The sequence below is a fragment of the Dromiciops gliroides genome, chromosome 3, assembly GCF_019393635.1.
Source record: "Dromiciops gliroides isolate mDroGli1 chromosome 3, mDroGli1.pri, whole genome shotgun sequence".
Taxonomy (NCBI): domain Eukaryota; kingdom Metazoa; phylum Chordata; class Mammalia; order Microbiotheria; family Microbiotheriidae; genus Dromiciops; species Dromiciops gliroides.
Genome location: NC_057863.1, coordinates 437,178,573 through 437,198,924, shown reverse-complemented (window position 1 = coordinate 437,198,924; position 20,352 = coordinate 437,178,573). Strand labels below are relative to the sequence as shown.

Genomic DNA, 20,352 nt, shown 5'->3' with positions numbered 1-20,352 from the left:
CAGGATAAAGCACAGACTCCTCTAATAGGTATTTAAAACCCCTTACCATCTGCCTCCAGGTTTTTTTTCAGATGGTTCACAGAACTCCCCTTCACAAATTCAAAATTCCATTTGTTGGTCTCTGAAGTGGATCTTCCAAATAGGGTCTCTTAGCTAAGCTCAGGTGTCACCTGCTATAGGAAGTCTGTGATTTCCCCACGTTATTATCAGTTCATTCTGTTTACAAGTTGAATCTCCTAAGAGAAAGAAGGACGCATGCAAGGAAGGAAGGAAAGAGGGAAGGAAGGAAGGAAAGAAGGAAGGAAGGAAGGAAAAAAGAAGGAAAGGAGGAAGGGAGGTAAGGGGGAAGGAAGGGAGAGAAAAAAGGAAAGAAGGAAGGAATAAGCATTTATTAAGTGTTTACTGTGTGCTGGTATTGGGGACACAAATACAAACAAAAATAAAAATAGTTCCTGCCCTCAAGGAGCTTACATTTTAATGGATAAAAGGAAAAAGTGAATGTACCTGGCAGCAGAGGGCATGATTTTGAAGCCCAAAGGGGCAGAAACAGGGCTAGGAGGGGTATGAAGGCTGGCTGGCCTGGACTCCTTCACAAAATAGAGTATCCTGGAGAAACTCACCAATGTGAGAAGGAGAAGGATATTCCCTGGTGAGGAGGCCTAAGGGATAGTAGGATGATCTAAGGTGAGGAGTCTCTAGGTGCTAAGAGAAGTTCTAGTATAAGACATCAGTACAGGCATGAGTTTGAGGTTCAGAATGTCAAGAACATGACCAGGAGGAAAATATAATAGAATGTTCATCCTTGAGATTAAGGACTGTTATTTACTTTTTGGACTTTGTATCCCTAGCACCTGCAAGTAGAAGGCATTAAAATGCTTGTTGACTTGGCTTGAATTTTGCTACCCCTTTTAACGGAGAAATTTTTACTTGATCCTGGCTATATAGGTATATAAAATATGTATACAAAGCTTTTTACTTTTGCCAAGTTTTTCGCAACCCCCACATTCAGTTACAAGACCCTATATAGGGTCATGACTCACAGTTTAAGAAGTTTTGGACTACAAAGCCACAAATACTCTAAGGTTTGATGCCTATTTAAAATAGTTTTTAAAAATGTGAAGTTTTATAAATAGCAATTTTTTCATTTACCTTATATTATTAATATCCTCCCTTCTCAGAGGTGGTCTCAGAGAGCGGCACATTTTATTGTGCATAATTAACACTCAATATATCATTGTTGAATTGAATTCCCGGATTCCAATGACTGGGGAAAGAGCCTTTCAACTACATTTGAGATACCACTAATAGTAGATGTTGTTGTTCAGCATTTCAGTCATGTGCAAATCCTTATGACCCCATTTTGGGTTTTCTTGGCAAAGATATTGGAATGGCTTGCCATTTCCTTATCCAGATTATTTTACAAATGAGGAAAATGAAGTAAATAAGGTTGTGACTTGCCAGGGTCATATAGCTAGTAAGTATCTGAAGCTAGGTTTGAACTTAGGTCAGTCCCAGAACTCTATCCATTGTGCCACCTACCTGTCCCATCATTAGGTAACTATTGTATTTATGACTAATACAGAAACCTCGACTGAATTCTCCTTTTAATATTTCATTATGATATGGAGGTAATTCTGGATTTTCCAAGGCTATGCCAGTGGAGTGTAATCTCTAGCTTCTCAGACCAAGTTGGAAAGGCTTCACATATAAGCCTGGTAATAACCTATGTAGCTGCTGCATGAAGAGATTAGTTTTAGGGGCTCATCATCTGAAATTTAGCCAAAGAATGACAGATTTTTCTTTTGGGGGGAAATGGCAGCTGCTGAAACTTTCTTCTAAGTAAAGCATAGAAAGGCCATGATCTGAATCAGTGGAAGGAGGAACCATATTTATTAAATAATTGATGAAATAATATATCCTTCAAGGATTAAGCAAGTATAGAAATCATATTATTTACAGGAATTGTAATTTCATCTGAATCTAGTATGGCTGGCTGTATTATTTCATTCATCTACTGCTTCCTATTTCCAAAAATGGAATTAACCCAAGAATGGGTGAACCTTACCTTATACATTCTTATCTTGCACCAGTGTTGCTAGAAATGGCAATCATGAAGTATAATAAAAATATAAATGGTATATTTCTATTTAATAACTATATGATCAATCCTCTATTTGTGGACTCTCCCTTTTCTTATTAAAAGGATGGATCTATTTTGTAATGGAAGAAAAATATACAAAGCCTAGAAACCAAAAATTAACTGTTCTGTATGTCCTTTCAGTTGCATTTTAGTTATTATGGACAACATCTGGTATACTTTTTGAATGTTTCTTTAGTTCTTAAAAAAGGGAAGACATAACAAGATAAGATAACCTCTTACAAGTTTATTTTCTGGACAATGGTGTCCAGAACTAATAAATACCTTATATTAAAAGCACATAATCTAGGGGCAGCTAGGTGGCGCAATGGATAGAACACCGGCCCTGGAGTCAGGAGTACCTGAGTTCAAATCCGGCCTCAGACACTTAACACTTACTAGCTGTGTGACCCTAGGCAAGTCACTTAACCCCAATTGCCTCACTAAAAAAAAAAAAAAAAGCACATAATCTGTTATTAAATGGCAAAAAAGAAATCCAGTAATAAAGCTGGAAATTTGTTAATTGGTCAATAACTATTTAAGTGCCTACTATGTGCCAAGCACTGTGATAAATAGTGAAAAAAAGGTACCCCCCCCCAATCTCTGCTCTCAAGGAGTTTATAATCTAATAGTGGAGACAACCTGCAAACAACTATATGCAATCAGAATATATACAGGAAAAATTGGAGATAGTCAACAGAGGGAAGGCACTAAGGTTAAGGAGATGAGGAAAGGTTATTTTTTTTTAATATAATGTTGGGTTTTAGCTGGAACTTGAAGGAAGCCAAGAGTCAGAAATGAGGAGGGAGATAATTCCAGGCACAGAGGATAGCCAGTGAAAATGCCCAGAGTCAGGAGATGCAGTTCCTAGTGTGAGGGACAACAAAGAGGTCAGTGTCACTAGATCAAAGAGTACACTAGGGAGTTAAGTGCAAGAAGATTGGAAAGATAAGTGGAAGCCAGGTTACAAAGGACTTCAAATGCCAGAGGGTTTTATCTCTGACCCTGAAGGTGAGAAGGAGCATCTGGAGTTTCTTGAATGGGCAGATGTTAGTATGACTCTTCATTTTCATAAAAGTAATATAATTCCTAATTGTGCAGAAAACTAATAAAGAGTGTAAGCATTTATATAACTGAAGTATTCTTCTATTCCTAGTTAGTAGTGGTGTTAGGAGGATGAATCTAGATTCTTTCTGATATTCCTATGTCATACTGGAAGGGATCTAATAAGCTATCTAGTCTAATTCCTTCATTTCATAGGTAAGGAAAATGACAGCCAGAGAGATTATTTGATCAGGTTCATAGAGTTAGTCAAAAATAGTAACATGATTTGAACCAAGTTTTCAAACCACAAAGTCAATATCCTTTTCACTGCACTACACTGTGGCCATATTGTAGTCTATAAAAAAAAAAAGTGTTACCTTTGTGACCTTGGGTAAGTTACTTAACCTTTCATTATTTCAACATCTTTATCTGTTAAATGAAGGGATAGACAATATGCAACTTCCTTTTCAACTTTAAATCTTATGTATTCATATGAACCTACTTCCTTTATTGAGTTCTTATTAGGTCAAAATCACTTGGCTACTTTGAAATATAATAAGCTTTTAAGATAAGCTACATGCCAAAACAGCAAAATTTATTTGCCCAGAAAAGTTTTGTGCAAATTTTATGTCATGTGTTCTGCCTAACTGTAAGTTATATGAAGGCAAGAGACAAATATGCCTTGTCTAGACATGCTTAACTGTTTCTGTTCTTCCTTCATTTTTGAAGAGGAACAAGGACATCACGATATGAAGGATGATGTCTTGACTTGCTCATAAATTAGATTTAAGTGAAGCAGAAAGTTAGCCTCACTCTCTATTCCAGAGTCATTTAAGTCCAGTGGTAAGACAAAAGTCAAGACAACCAGTGAAGGTCCAAGATACAGAAAATGAACTTGGTGTCTTCCATGTCTGACCAAATTCTAAGCGCTCAGCAATGCCTGCTTTGGTAGCCTTCGTGTCTTTTTGGAACCAATTTTTCTCATCTACCCATTTCGACAGGTGAAGTCTTCACATATTTTGGGTAGACATCACCCTAACTCACTGATGGGTTTGAGGTCTGTGGTTTACCCTCAACCTAGTTTGACCAGTCTGCTGAGACAGTTTTACTCAAGTGTTGCCTCTCTGCATGCTGTTTGCCCTTTTTTCCCTGAAGAAGACCAATGACATTGTCAGGTGATATCTTGACTTTCTTGTCAATCAGATTTAAGTAGAGATTTGCAAAATCAATAGCCTTACTATCTCCTCCAGTGGCAAGACATAGCTGGATATGGTATGCTAAGGGACTCATCTACTATTCCTATTCTTGCATTAGATTTATTAAGAAGAAAATTTTATGACACTTTCATTTAACTGTTAATAATTTCTTTCAATAGAATCAAACCCCTAAGTTATAAAAAAAAAAAAGAAAAAAAAGGTGAAAGTTGGGTGACAGGTGGACACAGAAGGTGGATGAGCAAGCTTGGCAAGCCCACTTCAAGGGGAAGGCTCTAGCATTAGTATGCCAGAGGTGCTAGTCCTGCCTGAGTGCCCCATACACCCATTGCTGAGTAAATTAATCTCCTTGAAAGACTTCAGCTCTCCTGGCTCTGAAATTGACGTTAAGTAATTCAAGAAGCATCAAGTAGATATCTGATCAATAGGGGCAAGACAAATAGTTTGTTGTTTTGTTCTGAAGTTAACATAATTGGGTAAGAAGGTCTACCAGGGAGAACCAATGGAGATCTAGTCCTACCTGTGAGAAGTGTGAACTTGTCAGAATAAGTAGCTGTCCCATTTCCTCACATTTACCTAATGGGAAAAGTGAGATGGAGCTTTTGCTGCATTTGATTAGAAGTACCAAAACAAATCTCCCCCCTCTTTGAGGGAGGGAAAAAAAGACAGTGGGGAGAAGAGGCAGTATATATTCCTGGTCTGTAAGTGGTCTATCTAGGTCGGAAAAATATATTTTTCAAAGTCATCACAGCGTTATTGGCTCTGACTTTTCCAATTCCATTAGATTCATCAAGCATCTCCCACCTCCACGTCCCAAAAATGTTACTTTTTTAAAAAATTATAAAAGTATTTTATTATTTTCCAGTTACATGTAGAGATAGTTTTCAACATTTGTTTTTATAAGATTTCTAATATCAAATTTTACTCACTCCCTCCCCTCCCTCCCCTTCCTCACCCCCTCCCCCAAGACAGCAGGTAATCTGACATAGGTTATATATATATATATATATACAATAACATTAAACATATTTCTGCATTAGTCATGTTATAAGAGAAGAATCAGAGCAAAAAGGAAAAACCTTAAAAAAGAAAAACAACAGCACCAAAAACAAAAGAAATGGTATGGTCCAATCTGCATCCATATTCCACAGTTCTTTTTTTCCCCTGGATTTGGAGAGCCTTTTCCATCATGAGTCCTTTGGAACTTTCTTGTACTGTTGTATTGGTGAGAAGAATCAAGTCTCTCACTGTTGATCAACACATAATGTTGATGATACTGTGTACAGTGTTTTTCTGGTTCTGCTCATCTCACTCATCATCAGTTCATACAAGTCCTTCCAGGTTTCTCTGAACACCTCCTGCTCATCGTTTCTTACAGCACAATAGAATTCCATTACATTCATATACCACAACTTGTTCAGCCATTCCCCAATTGATGGGCATCCCCTCAATTTCCAATTCCTTGGGGCAGCTAGATGGCGCAGTGGATCAAGCACCGGCCCTGGAGTCAGGAGGACCTGAGTTCAAATCCAGCCTCAGACACTTAATACTTACTAGCTGTGTGACCCTGGGCAAGTCACTTAACCCCAATTGCCTCACTAAAAAAAAAAAAAAAAAAAAAAAAACTTCCAATTCCTTGCCACCACAAAAAGAGCAGCTATAAATATTTTTGTACATGTGGGTCCTTTTCCCTTTTTTATGATCTCTTTGGGAAAAAGACCCAAAAGTGGTATTGCTGGGTCAAAGGGTATGCACAGCTTTATAGCCCTTTGGGCATAGTTCCAAACTGCTCTCCAGAATGGTTGGATCAGTTCACAACTCCACCAACAATGCATTAGTGTTCCAATTTTTCCACAGCTTCTCCAACATTTATTATTTTCCTTTTTTGTCATATTATCCAATCTGATAGGTGTCAGGTGGTACCTCAGAGTTGTTTTAATTTGCATTTCTCTAATCAATAGTGATTTAGAGCACAAAATGTTACTTTTCATTCAATCCCTTGAGCACATTACCCCTCTATCAGGGTAAGCTTCCTTTATTATGGTCCTTTGGGGTCATGGTGCATTAATGAATTGATCAAAAATCTCAAGTCTTTTAAAGCTGTTTTTCTTTACAGTGTTGTTCAGCAAGCATTTATTCCACATCCACTTTGTGCCAAGCATTATGCTAGGTGCTAAGAACAAAAAGACAAAATGGAAATGGTTCCTGAACTCGAGGAACTGACATTCTATTGGGGATGTGGGGGAAAAACAAGGAATGCCTAGATAAGAATATTTAAAATATAGCACACAAAGTGATTAAGGAGGGGGAGCACCAACAACAGGAGAAATTACCAAAGGATTCTTGTTGGAGGTGGAACTTCAGCCAATCTTTGAGGGGAATGAGAGATTTTAATAGGTAGAGGTAAGGAGATACTAAAGGAAGATCAATTAACCCCCAGGTACTTACTAAATAGCGACTATGTGCCAGAATTGTCCTAGGGTTACAAAGTAAAAAATAAAACAATCCCTGTCTTCAAGGCCAAATTAAGTCAAGAAGCATTTATTAAGCACTTATGTGCCAGGCATTGTGCTAAGGTCTGGGGATAGAAAATCCTAACTCCCAAGGAGCTCATTATCTAATGGGAGAGACAACATAAAAAACCAACCATGTACAAGTAACATATACATGGAATGAATTGGAAATAATCTCAGAGTGAAGGCATTAGAATTAAGGGGGATTGGGAAAGGCCTTTTACAGAAATCAACAAGTGAAGGAAGCCAGGAAATTCAGGAGGCAGAAATGAAGGGGCAGAGTATTCTAGGCAAGGTGGGGAGGAGGGAGGAACAACCAGTGAAAATGCATGGAATCCAGAGACTATTTTATCCAAGGAATGGGAAGGAGACCAGGGCCACTGAATAAGAATATGCAAAAGAATAAAATGCAAGAAGATTGGAAAGATAGGAAGGGGCCAGGTTATTAAGAGCTTTAAAAGCCACAGGATTTTGCATTTGAACCTGAAAGTAACAGGGAGCCACTGGAGTGAGTTTATTTATTTATTTAAAATAGCATTTTATTTTTTCCAATTATATGTAAAGACAATTTTAAACATGCATTTTTTTTTTTTTAGTGAGGCAATTGGGGTTAAGTGACTTGCCCAGGGTCACACAGCTAGTAAGTGTTAAGTGTCTGAGGCCGAATTTGAACTCAGGTACTCCTGACTCCAGGGCCCGTGCTCTATCCACTGCACAACCTAGCTGCCCCTTAAACATGCATTTTTACAAAATTTTGAATTCCAAATTTTCTTCCTTCCCTCTTTTCTTCCTAAAATGGTAAACAATTTGATATAGGTTATATATGTGCAATCATGGAAAACATATTCTCATATTAGTCATGTTGTGAAAGAAACAGACCAAAAGAAAAAAAAACACGAAAAAATAAAGTGAAAATAGTATGCTTTAGTCTGCAACAATAGCATTTTCCATCATGAGTCCTTTGTAATTGTCTTGGATCATTGTGCTGAGAAGAGCTAAGTCATTCATAGTTGATCATCACACAATGTTGCTGTTACTAGTACTCTTGGTTCTGCTCATTTCACTTTCCATTAATTCATGAAAGTCTTTTCAGGTTTTTCTGAAATCTTCCTGCTCATCATTTATTATTGCACAATAGTGTTCCATTATATTTATATACTACAAATTGTTTAGCTGTTCTCCAATTGATGGGTAGCCCCTCAATTTCCATTATTTTGCTACTACAAAAAGAGCTGCTATAAGTATTTTCATGCATAGAGGTCCTTTCCCCTTTTTTATGATCTCTTTGGGGTACAGACCTAGTAGTGGTATTGCTGTATCAAAGGGTATGCAGTTTGGTTGCCCTTCTAGGTTAGTTCCAGATTGCTTTCCAGCATGGTTGGATCAGTTTATAACTCTACCAACAGTGCATCAGTGTCCCAATTTTCTCACATCATCTCCAACATTCATCATTTTCCTTTTGTCATATTAGCCCATTCGATAGGTGTGCAGTGGTACCTCAGAGTTGTTTTAATGTGCACTTCTCTAATCAAAAGTGATTTTAGAGCATTTCTTCATATTAAAGTATAGATAGCTTTAATTTCTTCATCTGAAAACTGCTTGTTCATATCCTTCCACCATTTAGTAATTGGGAAATGACTTGTATTCTTATAAAACTGACTGCGTTCTCAATGTATTTGAGAAATGAGGCCTTTATCAAAACCACTTGCTGTAAAGATTGTTTCCTGGTTTTCTGCTTTCCTTTTAATTTTGGTTATGTTGGTTTTGTTTGTACAAAACCTTTTATATTTAATATAATCAACATTATCTATTGTACATTTTGTAAAGCTCTCTATCTTTTGTTTGGTCATACATTCTTCCCTTCTCCATAGATCTGCTCTCTTTATTTGCTTAGGGTATGACCCTTTATGTATAAATCATGTACCCATTTTGGCTTTATCTTGGTATACAGTGTAAGATGTTGGTCTATAACTAGTTTTTCTGCCATACTGTTTTCCAGGTGTCCCAGTAGTTTTTGTGAAGTAGTGAGTATGGTCAGCTACTGGAGCTTAGTGAGTGGGTGCATATGACACGGTCAGTCCTGTGCATTAGGAGAGGGGAGGGACTGGAAGTTAGGAGAGCAACTAGAATGGGAACGGAAGAGAACACACATTTAAGTAGTGCCAGTTCTGTGCCAGGCCCCGTGTTAAACGTTTTACAAATATCATCTCATTCGATCCTCACAACGACTCTCCCATGTAAGGGGTTATTATCATTCCCCATTTTACAGATAAGGAGACTGAGGCAGACACAGGTGAAGTGACTTGCCCAGAGTAATACAACTAATAAACGACGGAGGGTTGGATTTGAACTCGGATCTTCCTGACTTTAGACCCAGCGCTGTAGCCACCGTGCCATTGCTATTGCAATAGTCTGGGCCTGAGGTGAGGAGGACCAGAACCAGGGTGGTTGCAGTGTCAGAGGAAAGAAAAGGGCCCGCAGGAGAATGTTCCGATGCCAATTGTCGAAGCCAGTTTGACAGGAACCTCCACCAACATTTATTAAGCGCCTACTATTTGCCAGGCCCTGTGCTAAGCACAGGCAAACAATAACAAAACCCGTCTTGGGAAGCTCAAGTCTAGGGGAAAGGCTGGAAAGGAAGCCTAGAGCCGGGCTGTGGGAGAGGCACCGTCCCCCACGCCCCCGAGCTCGCCTTTCACAGAATGGGGGGGCAGAAAAGGCCCTCGGCGGTCATGTGGGCCAGGCCGCTCCTTTTACAGAAGGGGAAACTGAGGAGAAGAAGGGATTGGCGGTGGCCCGGGAGGGGGAGGGGCCGGCTCGGTGCGGCGCGGCGGGGCGGGAAGTCGTGCCCGGCTGCCCGGCAGCGCGGCTGTCACTTCGCAGGAAGTTCCTGTCGGCCTCGGCCTGTAACCTTGGGCCACTTCCCCGGCAGGGGCTGAGCGGAGGGAGGGGGCGGAGAGCGTTCCGGAAGCGCCGTGCTCCGTTCCTGCCGCGCCGCCGTCCCAGTCCCGGGAGCAGGCGCAGGTCGCGGCCCAGAAGCGCAGGCTGCAGCAGCGGCGGGAGGCGAGGCCTACGCGGGCCGCACCGCCAGCATGTCCCTGGTGGCCGAAGCGTTGGTCTCCCAGGTCGCAGGTAGCGCGCGCCCTTCCGACCCGGGGCCGCGGGAGGGGGCGGGGCCACGCTTGGGGCGAGGGACCGGGGCCTGCTCCGGCCCCCCGCGGGGTCCAGGGGGTCGAATGGAGGAGCCGCTACCTGGCTTGGGCTGGGGAGGGAGGGAGACCTGGAAGGCCAGGCCTCTGCGGGGGGCCAAGAGGCGGGGGAGTTTCTATGGGACTGTGGGCATCGCTCTACCCCAGCCACGTTACACGTGACTGGGGACTTGGGGGGTTGGTCTGCGAGCGGTGGGCATCCAGGGTCACAGGTGGTGCTCATCCTCCGCCCCCACGGCACAGTGACCGCTGCCCTTTGACCCCGACTTGGAACGTTCGCCCGCCGGTGGCGTTCTCCCCTTGGCTCGGTTTGAGGCTGTGCTATTAGTATAGTTACTGGTCTGGGGGCTGTGGAGGGGGAGGGAGGAGTTTGTATGGCGAACTGTTCTTATCGCGATATTGACCTTGAATCAAGTAGAGGAACTAAAGCATGGATCCTAGGAGCCTTAGAGGTCATCAGACGTCATCCAGCTCAACTTACTCCGATGTGGAAACAGATGAGGAAACGCCGTCCTGGAGAGGTTGGGTGATTTGTCCAGGATAATTTAGGCAGGATTTGAATTCGGGTTCCCAAACTCCAAAACTGCCTCCAATTAGGTCTTTTCGACGAACCCTCAGCATTGGATTTTTCTACAAATTAAGTAGCCTCTTGTAGATATTGATTATTGCCCGGCAAAGAAAATTGACATTTAAACGAAAAAAAAAAACCCCAAAACTATGAAAGTATCAAATGCCTAACAATGGAATAGGGAGTGAAGAAAATCTAAATGATTTTCTTGAAGGCAGAAGCCTTTTCTATAATTTTTTTTAGTCTTTTCTATAAGTTCGCGTCCCACACAATGCTTTTGCACATAGTTCAAGCCATATAAATGTTAGTGGAATTGATTTGAATACGCACTTAGAGTTAAGGAGAGCTTCGGAGAGATTGTTAGCAAGTATGCAAAAAAGAAAATGAAGTGCTTTGACTCTTTAAGTAGGTATTCATTTAAAATTTTTTAAATGTTCTTTTTTTGAATTCCAAACCCTCCCTCCCTCCAGCCTCTCTCCCATCCATTAATGAGGCAAGCAATATGATACCCATCATACTTATGAAGTCGTGCAAAATCTATTTCCATATGTTGCATGTTGCAGAAAAAAGCAAGAAAAATAAAGTGAAAAAAATATGCTTTAATGACTCAAAGTGAAATCCATTTTCTCTGGAGTCCTTCGGAATTGTGGTGGATCACTGTATTGATAAGAGTAGCTAAGTCTTTCACAGTTGATCACTGTTACAATATTGCTGTTACTGGGTACAATATTTGCCTGGTTCTGCACACTTCACTTTACATCAGTTTGTATAAGTCTTTAAATGGGTATTCATTTTAAAATCAGAAAGTTAAGTTTAAACACCAGTGTTTATTCTCCAAAGTGTTTTTCAGTTTGTTCTATGCATGTGACCAGTGTTATTTTTACTTTGTCTTTATGGCTTTTTGCTTTTTTGTTTTGCTGTGATAGAGATTTTTCTTTTTGTAGTATTTACAGGAAACAAAACAATTATGTAATTTTTCAATAAAGCAGGGATCCATAAACTTTTCCTTCTTTACATAAACATCAAATTAAAATTTTTCCATTCTGGAAGTCACTTTTTAAGATTATCAGAGTCCACTTGCTGTATTCCAAGAGACAAGAAAAATTGCTACTATTAACCTATTAACTCCCACTATTGCTTATATTTTGTATACCAACCAGCAAAGAGTGGCAGTCAGGTCTAATAGGTGGAAAAATCTCTGTTCAAAGATTGCTTTCGACACATACCAGCACTAAGACCATAAACAACTTACTTAAGTGATACCCCAAGCAACTCTTTAGTTTACAATAATGACCAACCATAAAAAAGGCACCCCCCCAAAAAAAAACCCAACCCCCCAAAACCCAAAAAAACAGTCCACTATAGTATACGTTCCAAAATATGATTTAAAAAAATTTGTGATCTACTCATTTGAGAGTTTTCTTTCACTAATTTGCATACTTTGGACCCTTTTAACCTTTGATTATTTATTTCCCTATTTATATTGTCTTATTCATTGTACTTGAAGAAATGAAATTATTTTAAAAAAATAGTGGTGAAAATAGTAAGAATTGATCTCCAACTCAGGGCTTCTGGTGGACCTATCTATGTGCTATTGCTGAAGACCAGAGTCCAAATAGTAACATTCATAGCCATAACAAAAAGATATTTTGTGGGAGGTGTGGTTAAATCACTCCATGATGTCACTTTCTAAAGCTTATGGTTACATTCCCAAATGTTTCCACCATTCTTTAATCATGAGTCTTTTCTTTTTCCAGATCAGAGAGTTAAAAATTTTGAAGTGTGTTCAGTGCTTTGCTAACTTTTTTTTTTTCTGGCAATTAGTTTGCTTCATTTTTCTCTATTTCTTTAGTTTACACTGATTTAATCAATTCATTTTTCTCTATTTCTTTAGTTTACACTGATTTAATCAGTCAGCAGGTATTTTTTAGGTGTCCATTATGTGCCAAATTTTGTATTAGCCTTTGGGGATCTGATGACAGAAATGAAACTGTACCCACCCTCAACAAGCTTACATTCTATCATCTGGGAAGACAGCACTTACACACAAAATATCATATGTACAGAAACATATATACACACACAGATAATACACAAAACGAACATGTTCATACAAGCAAGATAGCATTAGTAGAGGGGGATTAGAGAAGCCCTCATGTAGGAGGTGGCATTTCAACTGAGCTTTGAAAGAAGCAAGAAATTCTAAAAAGTAGAGGTGAAGGAAGAGTGAATTCTAGGCATTGGGGACAGCCTGTGGAAAGGCACAGAGAGAGGTAAAAGGTGGCTCATCCTTTGTGGAACAAGAACAGTTTGTCTGGATTGTAGACTGAAGAGGAGTAATATATATAGCAAGACAGGAAAGGTAATTTGGAGCTGGATTGTGAAGGGCTTTAAATGCCAAAACATATTGCAGATCTGAATGCTTTTGGAAAGTCATTTTGGTGATTTTGAGAAAGTAAGATCATTTAGGAGGCTGTTTGTTACTACATGCAAGAGGTAGTGAAGGCCTTTGAGGGGGGTGCCCATGTGACCCAGAGAAAAGGGCAATTCACTCACAAGTCATGGTATCACTCCATAATGTCATTGGTCCTTTTTGAAATGAAGGACAAACAACAACAGTCTGCTTGAGGATTCCTGGGAGAACATTGACGTAAATTGTTGATAATGAGACCATATGAATGAGTTGTCCTCTAAACATGAGGAGGAAAGATACATCTCTGACATCACAGATCCAATGAAATATCCAGTACTAAGAATGATAGGATTTTAGAGTTGGCAGACCCTAGATAGAGATTGTGGACCTTCAGCATCTAGTTCTACTCTCTCATTTTACAATGAGAAAATTCAAGCTTAGGGTAGCTAAGTCCAAATTTGCTGCTTTTCATTTTAGGAGATCAGTGCATTTTTTGTAACAGTCTGAACTGATGATGTACAAGTCATCAAACACAGCTTGCTATAGTCAAAGTATTGTGATAGACACTGGGTATTAAAAGATGAGTAGAACAGATCTTGCTGATTTTTGTCTTTATATGAAAGCTTACTTTATACTTGTTCAAGGCAGGTTCCCAAGTAAGGGATCAGAATTATTTTTTATGGTCATCTGACTTAGTGGCAACAGTCAGTAAACATTTATTAAGTTTCTGTGATGTGCCAAGCACTGTGCTAAGCATTGGGGATATAAAGAAAGGCAAAAGACAGTCGCTGCTCTCAGGAGCTCATTCTTTTGACTTTATTGTTTTTTGGTATCTCAGGAGTCACTTCCACTTGCCTAGTTCTAATTTTTAAAGAATTATTTTCTTCAATGAACTTTTGTGCCTCTTTTCCCATTTGGCCAATTCTGCTTTTTAAGGAGTTCTTTTAATCAGTGACATTTTGTACCCCCCTTTTTTAGGTGTTATTTTCTTGAGTATTTTTTGTGCAACTTTTACTATTTTCTTTTCATAAATTTCTTTACCTGAATTTTCCTCTTCTACTCTTGTTTGATTTTGAAAATCATTTTTGAGCTCTTCTAGAAATTCCTGTTGGGTTTGTGTCCAATTCACATTTTTCTTATGGTCTTTACTTCAGTGGTTTTGACTTAAATTTTTGTTTTTGAGTTTATGTCTTGATTTTATATAGCACTTACCATGTGCTCAGTGTTTTATAATTATCTCATTTGATCCTTACAACAACTCTGGGAGAAGTAGATATTATTATCTCTATAGATGAGGAAACTGAGGCAAACCAGGGGTTAAGTGACAGTGTCCAGGGTCACACAGCTAGGAAGAATCTGAGGGTTTATTTGAACCCATTTCTTTCTGACTCCAAGCTGGGTACGCTGTACTTTCTAGGTTATCCATCTAGGCTATCATTCTCTTGCCCCGTTTTGTGTACTACATTCTCCTGGCAGTTTATTACTTTCATCTGGTTCTTCCCCTAGTAGTGAATTTGACAAGACTCAACTGTTCTGTGCTAATTTGAGTGTTTTTTCTATGCACAGTAACTGAAATTATGTAAATAAAGTTTACAATGTGAAATTCCAGGTTACATATATATGTATACTTTGATAAATCCTAGATATATTGTTCTTTATTATAAAAAATGCTTTGTTTTCTGTAAAAGAGAATAAGTTGGGTTCAAATCGTAGATACTCAGATGTGTCCGATGAAATGGATGCCAGGCAGGAAGAAATCTGGCTGTTGAAGCCTTTCCCCAACCCTATCTGGGTTTCTGCCTTTTGTCTATTGACCCACTGGCCACTGTGTGGCTCCTTCAATGTTGTTACACCTTTGCCACTACTTCTTGGCAAGAGAGTTGATTTCTTTCCTTTGTAGTTTGTTTCTTTGTACTTTGCATGTAAGTCCTGTCAAACATTGCCAGTCTTGACAACTACCCTGTTAAGTAGGTACATGCCAGAATTTAGGCTACCATTAAGCCTCAGGATCAGTTTTTGTTCATTTTGGCAAGTAAGGGCTGGAGGATGTGATTAATTAAGCCTTTTTTTTTGTTTTTTGTTTTTTTTTTGCGGGGCAATGGAGGTTAAGTGATTTGCCCAGGGTCACACAGCTAGTAAGTGTTAAGTGTCTGAGGCTGGATTTGAACTCAGGTACTCCTGAATCCAAGGCCGGTGCTTTATCCACTGCGCCACCTAGCCGCCCCTTAAGCCTTTTTGATTCTTAGGTTAGTTTGAGTTTTAGTCTTTTTCTTTCTTTTTTTTTTTCCTTTTTAGTGAGGCAATTGGGGTTAAGTGACTTGCCCAGGGTCACACAGCCAGTAAGTGTTAAGTGTCTGAGGCCGGATTTGAACTCAGGTACTCCTGACTCCAGGGCTGGTGCTCTATCCACTGCGCCACCTAGCTGCCCCTAGTCTTTTTCTTTAAAAAAAATGTTTAAACTTAATCATCACAAGCAAAATATTCAAATCTCACAGAACTAAAAGCCATTGTACATAAAGCTGTAAATTCTAAATACCGTTTGTTTTGAGTATATATGAACTTTAACAAAGAACATCACATTTGCTTCCCTAACCTCTTTTAATCTCTTCACCTTTTTTTTGTGGGGGAAGTGGGGTTGGGCATAATGTGTAGATAATGATGCTGTATTTTACATAGACAGCTAGGTGGTACAGTGGATAGAGCACTGGGCTTGGAACCAGGAATACCTGAGTTCAAATTCTGCCTTAGACACTAGCAGTATGACCCTGAACAAGTCACTTAAACTCTATTTGTCTTAATCCAAATGGAAAATTACTCCAGTGTCTTTGCCAAGAAAACCTCATGGATGGTATGGTCCCAGGGCTTACAGAGAGTTTGATAGGACTGAACTACAAAACATTTCACACAAATGTAGTCAGTTTCATTGTCTTTACAAATTTTTTATATTGTCATTCCCTATAGTATAATACTTTTTTATTATGTTAGTATATCAAAATTTCTTCAGTCATTCCCCAATCGTTCGACCTACTGATTATAATTTTTTTCTATTAAGAATAAAGCTGCTATGGTTATTTTTGTTTAACTAGGTTGCTTTCCCCCTTCATCAAGTCAAAGTGCTTTCTCCAAAGTTATCAGTGTACTCTTAGTTGTCAAGTCTAACATCCTTTTCTCTGACCTCATCCTTCTTGACCCTATATATTACCTTGATACTCAGTTCTTTCTAGGTTTTTTATGACACTCTTCTCCTGGTTCTCTTTCTGTTTGATCACTCCTTTTCGGTCTCCTTTGCTGGATCTTCATCCAGGTCCTTCATCAGCTTCTATGCCTTCAGTCCCTATGCTAATGACTCTCAGATCTACTTATGGAACCCTAATCTCACTGTTAGCTTCCAGTGTCACATCTCCAGCTGCTAATATTAGGCATCTTGACCTGGATGTCTAGTAGATAGCTTAAACTCCGCATGACCAAAACTAAACTCATTATCTTTCAACCCACAAGAATGGTAGGAAAGTTTGGAAGTGAGTATTCTCCCATTTCCCCCCAGGCTCACAACCTAGGTATCATTATCGATTCCCCCTTATTTCTTATCCCCTCCGTTATCTAATCTGTTGCCAAGGCTTGTCTCTTTCACCTTTGTAACAATTCCCAAATTCCCCCGCCCCCCCCAATCCCTTTTCCCCCTGAGGCCCTTATCTCATTCCTGGACTGTGCAAGCCTCCTGGTGGGTCTGCCTGCCACAAATCTCTCCCAACTCCTGTCAATCCTCCACTCGATTTGTTCAAAGTGATTTTCTTAACCTGCAAGTCTGACCATGTCACCCCTTTACTCAATAAATGCCAGTACCTTCCTATCAGCTTCAGGATCAACTACAAAATCCTATGGTCTTCAAAGCCCCCTCCTACTTTTCCACTGTTCTAATACCTTACCGCCCACCACATACTGTTCTATCCAGTGACACTGGCCTCCTGACTGTTCTACAAACAAAATACTACATCTCTGCACTCCAGGCATTTTTTTTCTGGTGGTTTGCTCACCCATGCCTGGATTAATTTCTTTGCTCATCTCTGCCACCTGGTTTCTCTGGCTTTCCTCAAATAAATCCCAGCTAAAATCCTCCCTTATACAGAAGCCTTTCCTCCCAATCCTTTGTAATTCTGTTGCCTTCTCTTTGCTGATTATTTTCTATTTATCAAACACAAAGCTTGTTTGTACATATTTCTTTGCATGTTTTGTCTCCATTTGATTGTGAGCTCTTTGAGGGCTGGGATTGTATTGTCTTTCTTTGGATCCCTATTGTTTAGCAATTGTTTCTGTTTTGACCAGAAACCCTGAAGCTCTCCTCTCCCCCCCCTCCCCGATTCATTCATTCATTCATTCATTCATTCATTCATTCATTCATTCATTCATTCATTCATTTTCTTTTTTTTTTTTTAAGTGAGGTAATTGGGGTTGTGACTTGCCCAGGGTCACACAGCTAGTAAGTGTTAAGTGTCTGAGGCTGGATTTGAACTCAGGTACTCCTGACTCCAGGGCTGGTGCTCTATCCACTGTGCCACCTAGCTGCTCCCATTCATTCATTTTCTTTTTGGCTAGGTAAAATAAGCCTTTCTTTGTCTCATTTCTTACCTAGCCTTAATCACTGAATGGGTATTGCCTCTGGCAAACTGAGACCTGTGAAAGATCTTAGCTTAAAAGACCAAGACCAAGATCTCCCATTTCATCTGGGGCCATCTCCAGTTGTCCTGATCCCTATCTTGCCACTAGACCCAAAGGAGAGTGTGAGGCTGGTGACTTTGCACAGTCCTCCCTCACTTAATCCAATTCAGAGCAAGTCATGACATCACCTCCCTATGCCATGGTCTTCTTCAAGAATGAAGGACAGGGGGCAGCTAGGTGGCACAGTGGATAGAGCACCAGCCCTGGAGTCAGGAGTACCTGAGTTCAAATCAGGCCTCAGATACTTAACACTTACTAGTTGTGTGACCCTGGGCAAGTCACTTAACCCCAATTGCCTCACTAAAAAAACAAAAAACAAAAAACAAAAACAACAACAACAAAAAAGAATGAAGGACAAACAAGAAGTGTGCCTGGCACATAATAAACACTTTAATAAATGCTTATTAGCTGACTGGCCTTTAACTATTATGTTATATCATATTAATATTATATTCCTAGCAATGGGGTCACCTGGGTCAAAAGGTATGAATATCTTTATAACTCTTACACTATATTTCCATTTGCTTTCCAAATTTTTGTACCAGTTTACTGTTAGCTGATGTAACAGTTCCATCATAGAACTGTGCCTTCATCACCATTTACTTTTCTTTTCTTTTTTTTTTTTTGAGGCAGTTGGGGGTTAAGTGACTTGCCCAGTGTCACACAGCCAGTAAGTGTTAAGTGTCTGAGGCCGGATTTGAACTCAGGTACTCCTGACTCCAGGGCCCCGTGCTCTATCCACTGCTCCATCTAGCTGCCCCACACCATTTACTTTTATAATTTAAAACTATATTTGTCAATTTGATGGAAATAAGGTGACACCTAGCTTGTTTTTATGTGAATTTCTCTTATTATTAGAGAATTTGAATAATATTCAAGCATATATTGATAATTTACATTTCTTTGAGAAATGTCGGCTCATAAATTTTGACCATTTATCCATGGCCCCATTCTCTTCTTCCTTTACTGCCACCTCTGGATTATATTTCTTGTTATTTCACAATGACTTGCTGCATTTTGATCATAATGTTTAATCTTTTTATGCCACAGTTTCTTCATTTTAATAATGTTGGTAATAGTTTCAGACATACAAAATAAAATTATCTATCATGTTAGAGCTTGAGGAGACCTTGGAGAGCATTTAGTGCAGCCTTGTTTTAAGATACAAATACAGGCTGAGAGAAATTAGGTAGCCTACAAGGCATACTTATCAGGTTAATGTCAGAGCCAGGATTAAAATTTCCAGCATTTCTCCTCCTGTGTGCACTGTTGTTTGCCTTAACAGATTGAAAATAGAAGGTATGGGAGTTTTCCTGTATTCTTTATCATATCTTGAACATGTAGTTGATTAACACTCCGTTTCTAGCTGTGGGCACTAGCTTTTGTAGTACAATCTCAGAAAGTGGTTTTGAAATTGTATTTTGTAGAGCCATATAATCTCTTGAAAGAAAATGTAATCAAAGGAAGCGTGGTGTTTTTGTTGATTTCTGCCATAGAGTTAGGCCACACCTTTACTAATTTCATTAGTAATTGAAGGATTGGATGTGGAAAAGAGTTTAGAAGGTCTGTTAAGCTAAAAATCATGGAAAAGTATTGATCTAAGATGAAAATTTGGTGAGGGTAGTAGTAGGACCTAAACTCACAGGTGTTTTTTTGAAGAGTAATAATATGATTGTAAAGGACATTGCAACAATATAACACTACCTGAATACTTAAATCACAGTAATATTTTTGTCAAGTTATTGGAAAGAATACTTAAAAACTTGTAAGATTCAGTTTACTCTTGAAAACAAACCCTTCCCCCCAATTCTTCTGAGAGTTCTTTAGAATTACGGAAAATATTCTTTTCAGAGTTAGGGAGCCAGCAGCTAGAAATTGGAGAACTTTTATTTAGTACATTCATCTATAGTATTCATTGTCATACTTAGTTATGAGCCTTACCTGGTGGGGTGTATGTGGGGGATAGGGGGGAGGTTTGCATATAGTGATAAAGAGAAATGAGCAAGTCATGACAAATTAAAAATATGTGTCAGTGCTATTTTAGGCCCTTTACAGACTAACAGCAGTGACGATCAGCCTGGTTGCTTTTAATACTTAAAAGAACTTTTTCCACCTTTGGATTTTGAAAGACAAAATTTGCTACATTTTACAAAAAGTTGATGAGTTGCTCGTTGATAAGTCACTTGTAAAAAGACTTGTTAACGTGTAAAGTTCTCTGGTCTTGAAATAGTCAATAGTTAAGCCAGTGTTAATTTTTGATTTTGTAACTCTGATATTTCTTACTGTAGCAATAGCTTTTTTTTTTTTAAAGTATTTCTTTAGCTTAGAGTAAGCCTATCTGTTAATTAGCGCACCATAACATTTCTTTTTTCCTTCTTTTTGAGGACTTGCTTTCCTGAGGCTTAGCTGTCTGCTAAAACACTTAAATCAATACATTTTATATATTATAATGAAAGCTGAAAAAAGGAACACCACTATATTCTTATACATTTAAACCATTTTGGAAACATTTATATCTTTATAAGCAGTTGTCAGATG

At 39.1% G+C, this 20,352-nt stretch overlaps 1 protein-coding gene across 1 annotated transcript in view; it reads left to right on the top strand.

Moving 5' to 3' along the window:
- The first annotated feature begins 9,760 nt into the window (after nucleotides 1–9,760).
- MTX2 (metaxin 2) overlaps nucleotides 9,761–20,352 on the top strand; it is a 92,927-nt gene continuing 82,335 nt past the window's right edge. The window contains exon 1 of the mRNA XM_043997223.1: nucleotides 9,761–10,040. Coding sequence (XP_043853158.1) covers nucleotides 10,001–10,040 — 40 coding nt within the window. The 5' untranslated portion in view covers nucleotides 9,761–10,000. The remainder of the gene's footprint in view (nucleotides 10,041–20,352) is intronic.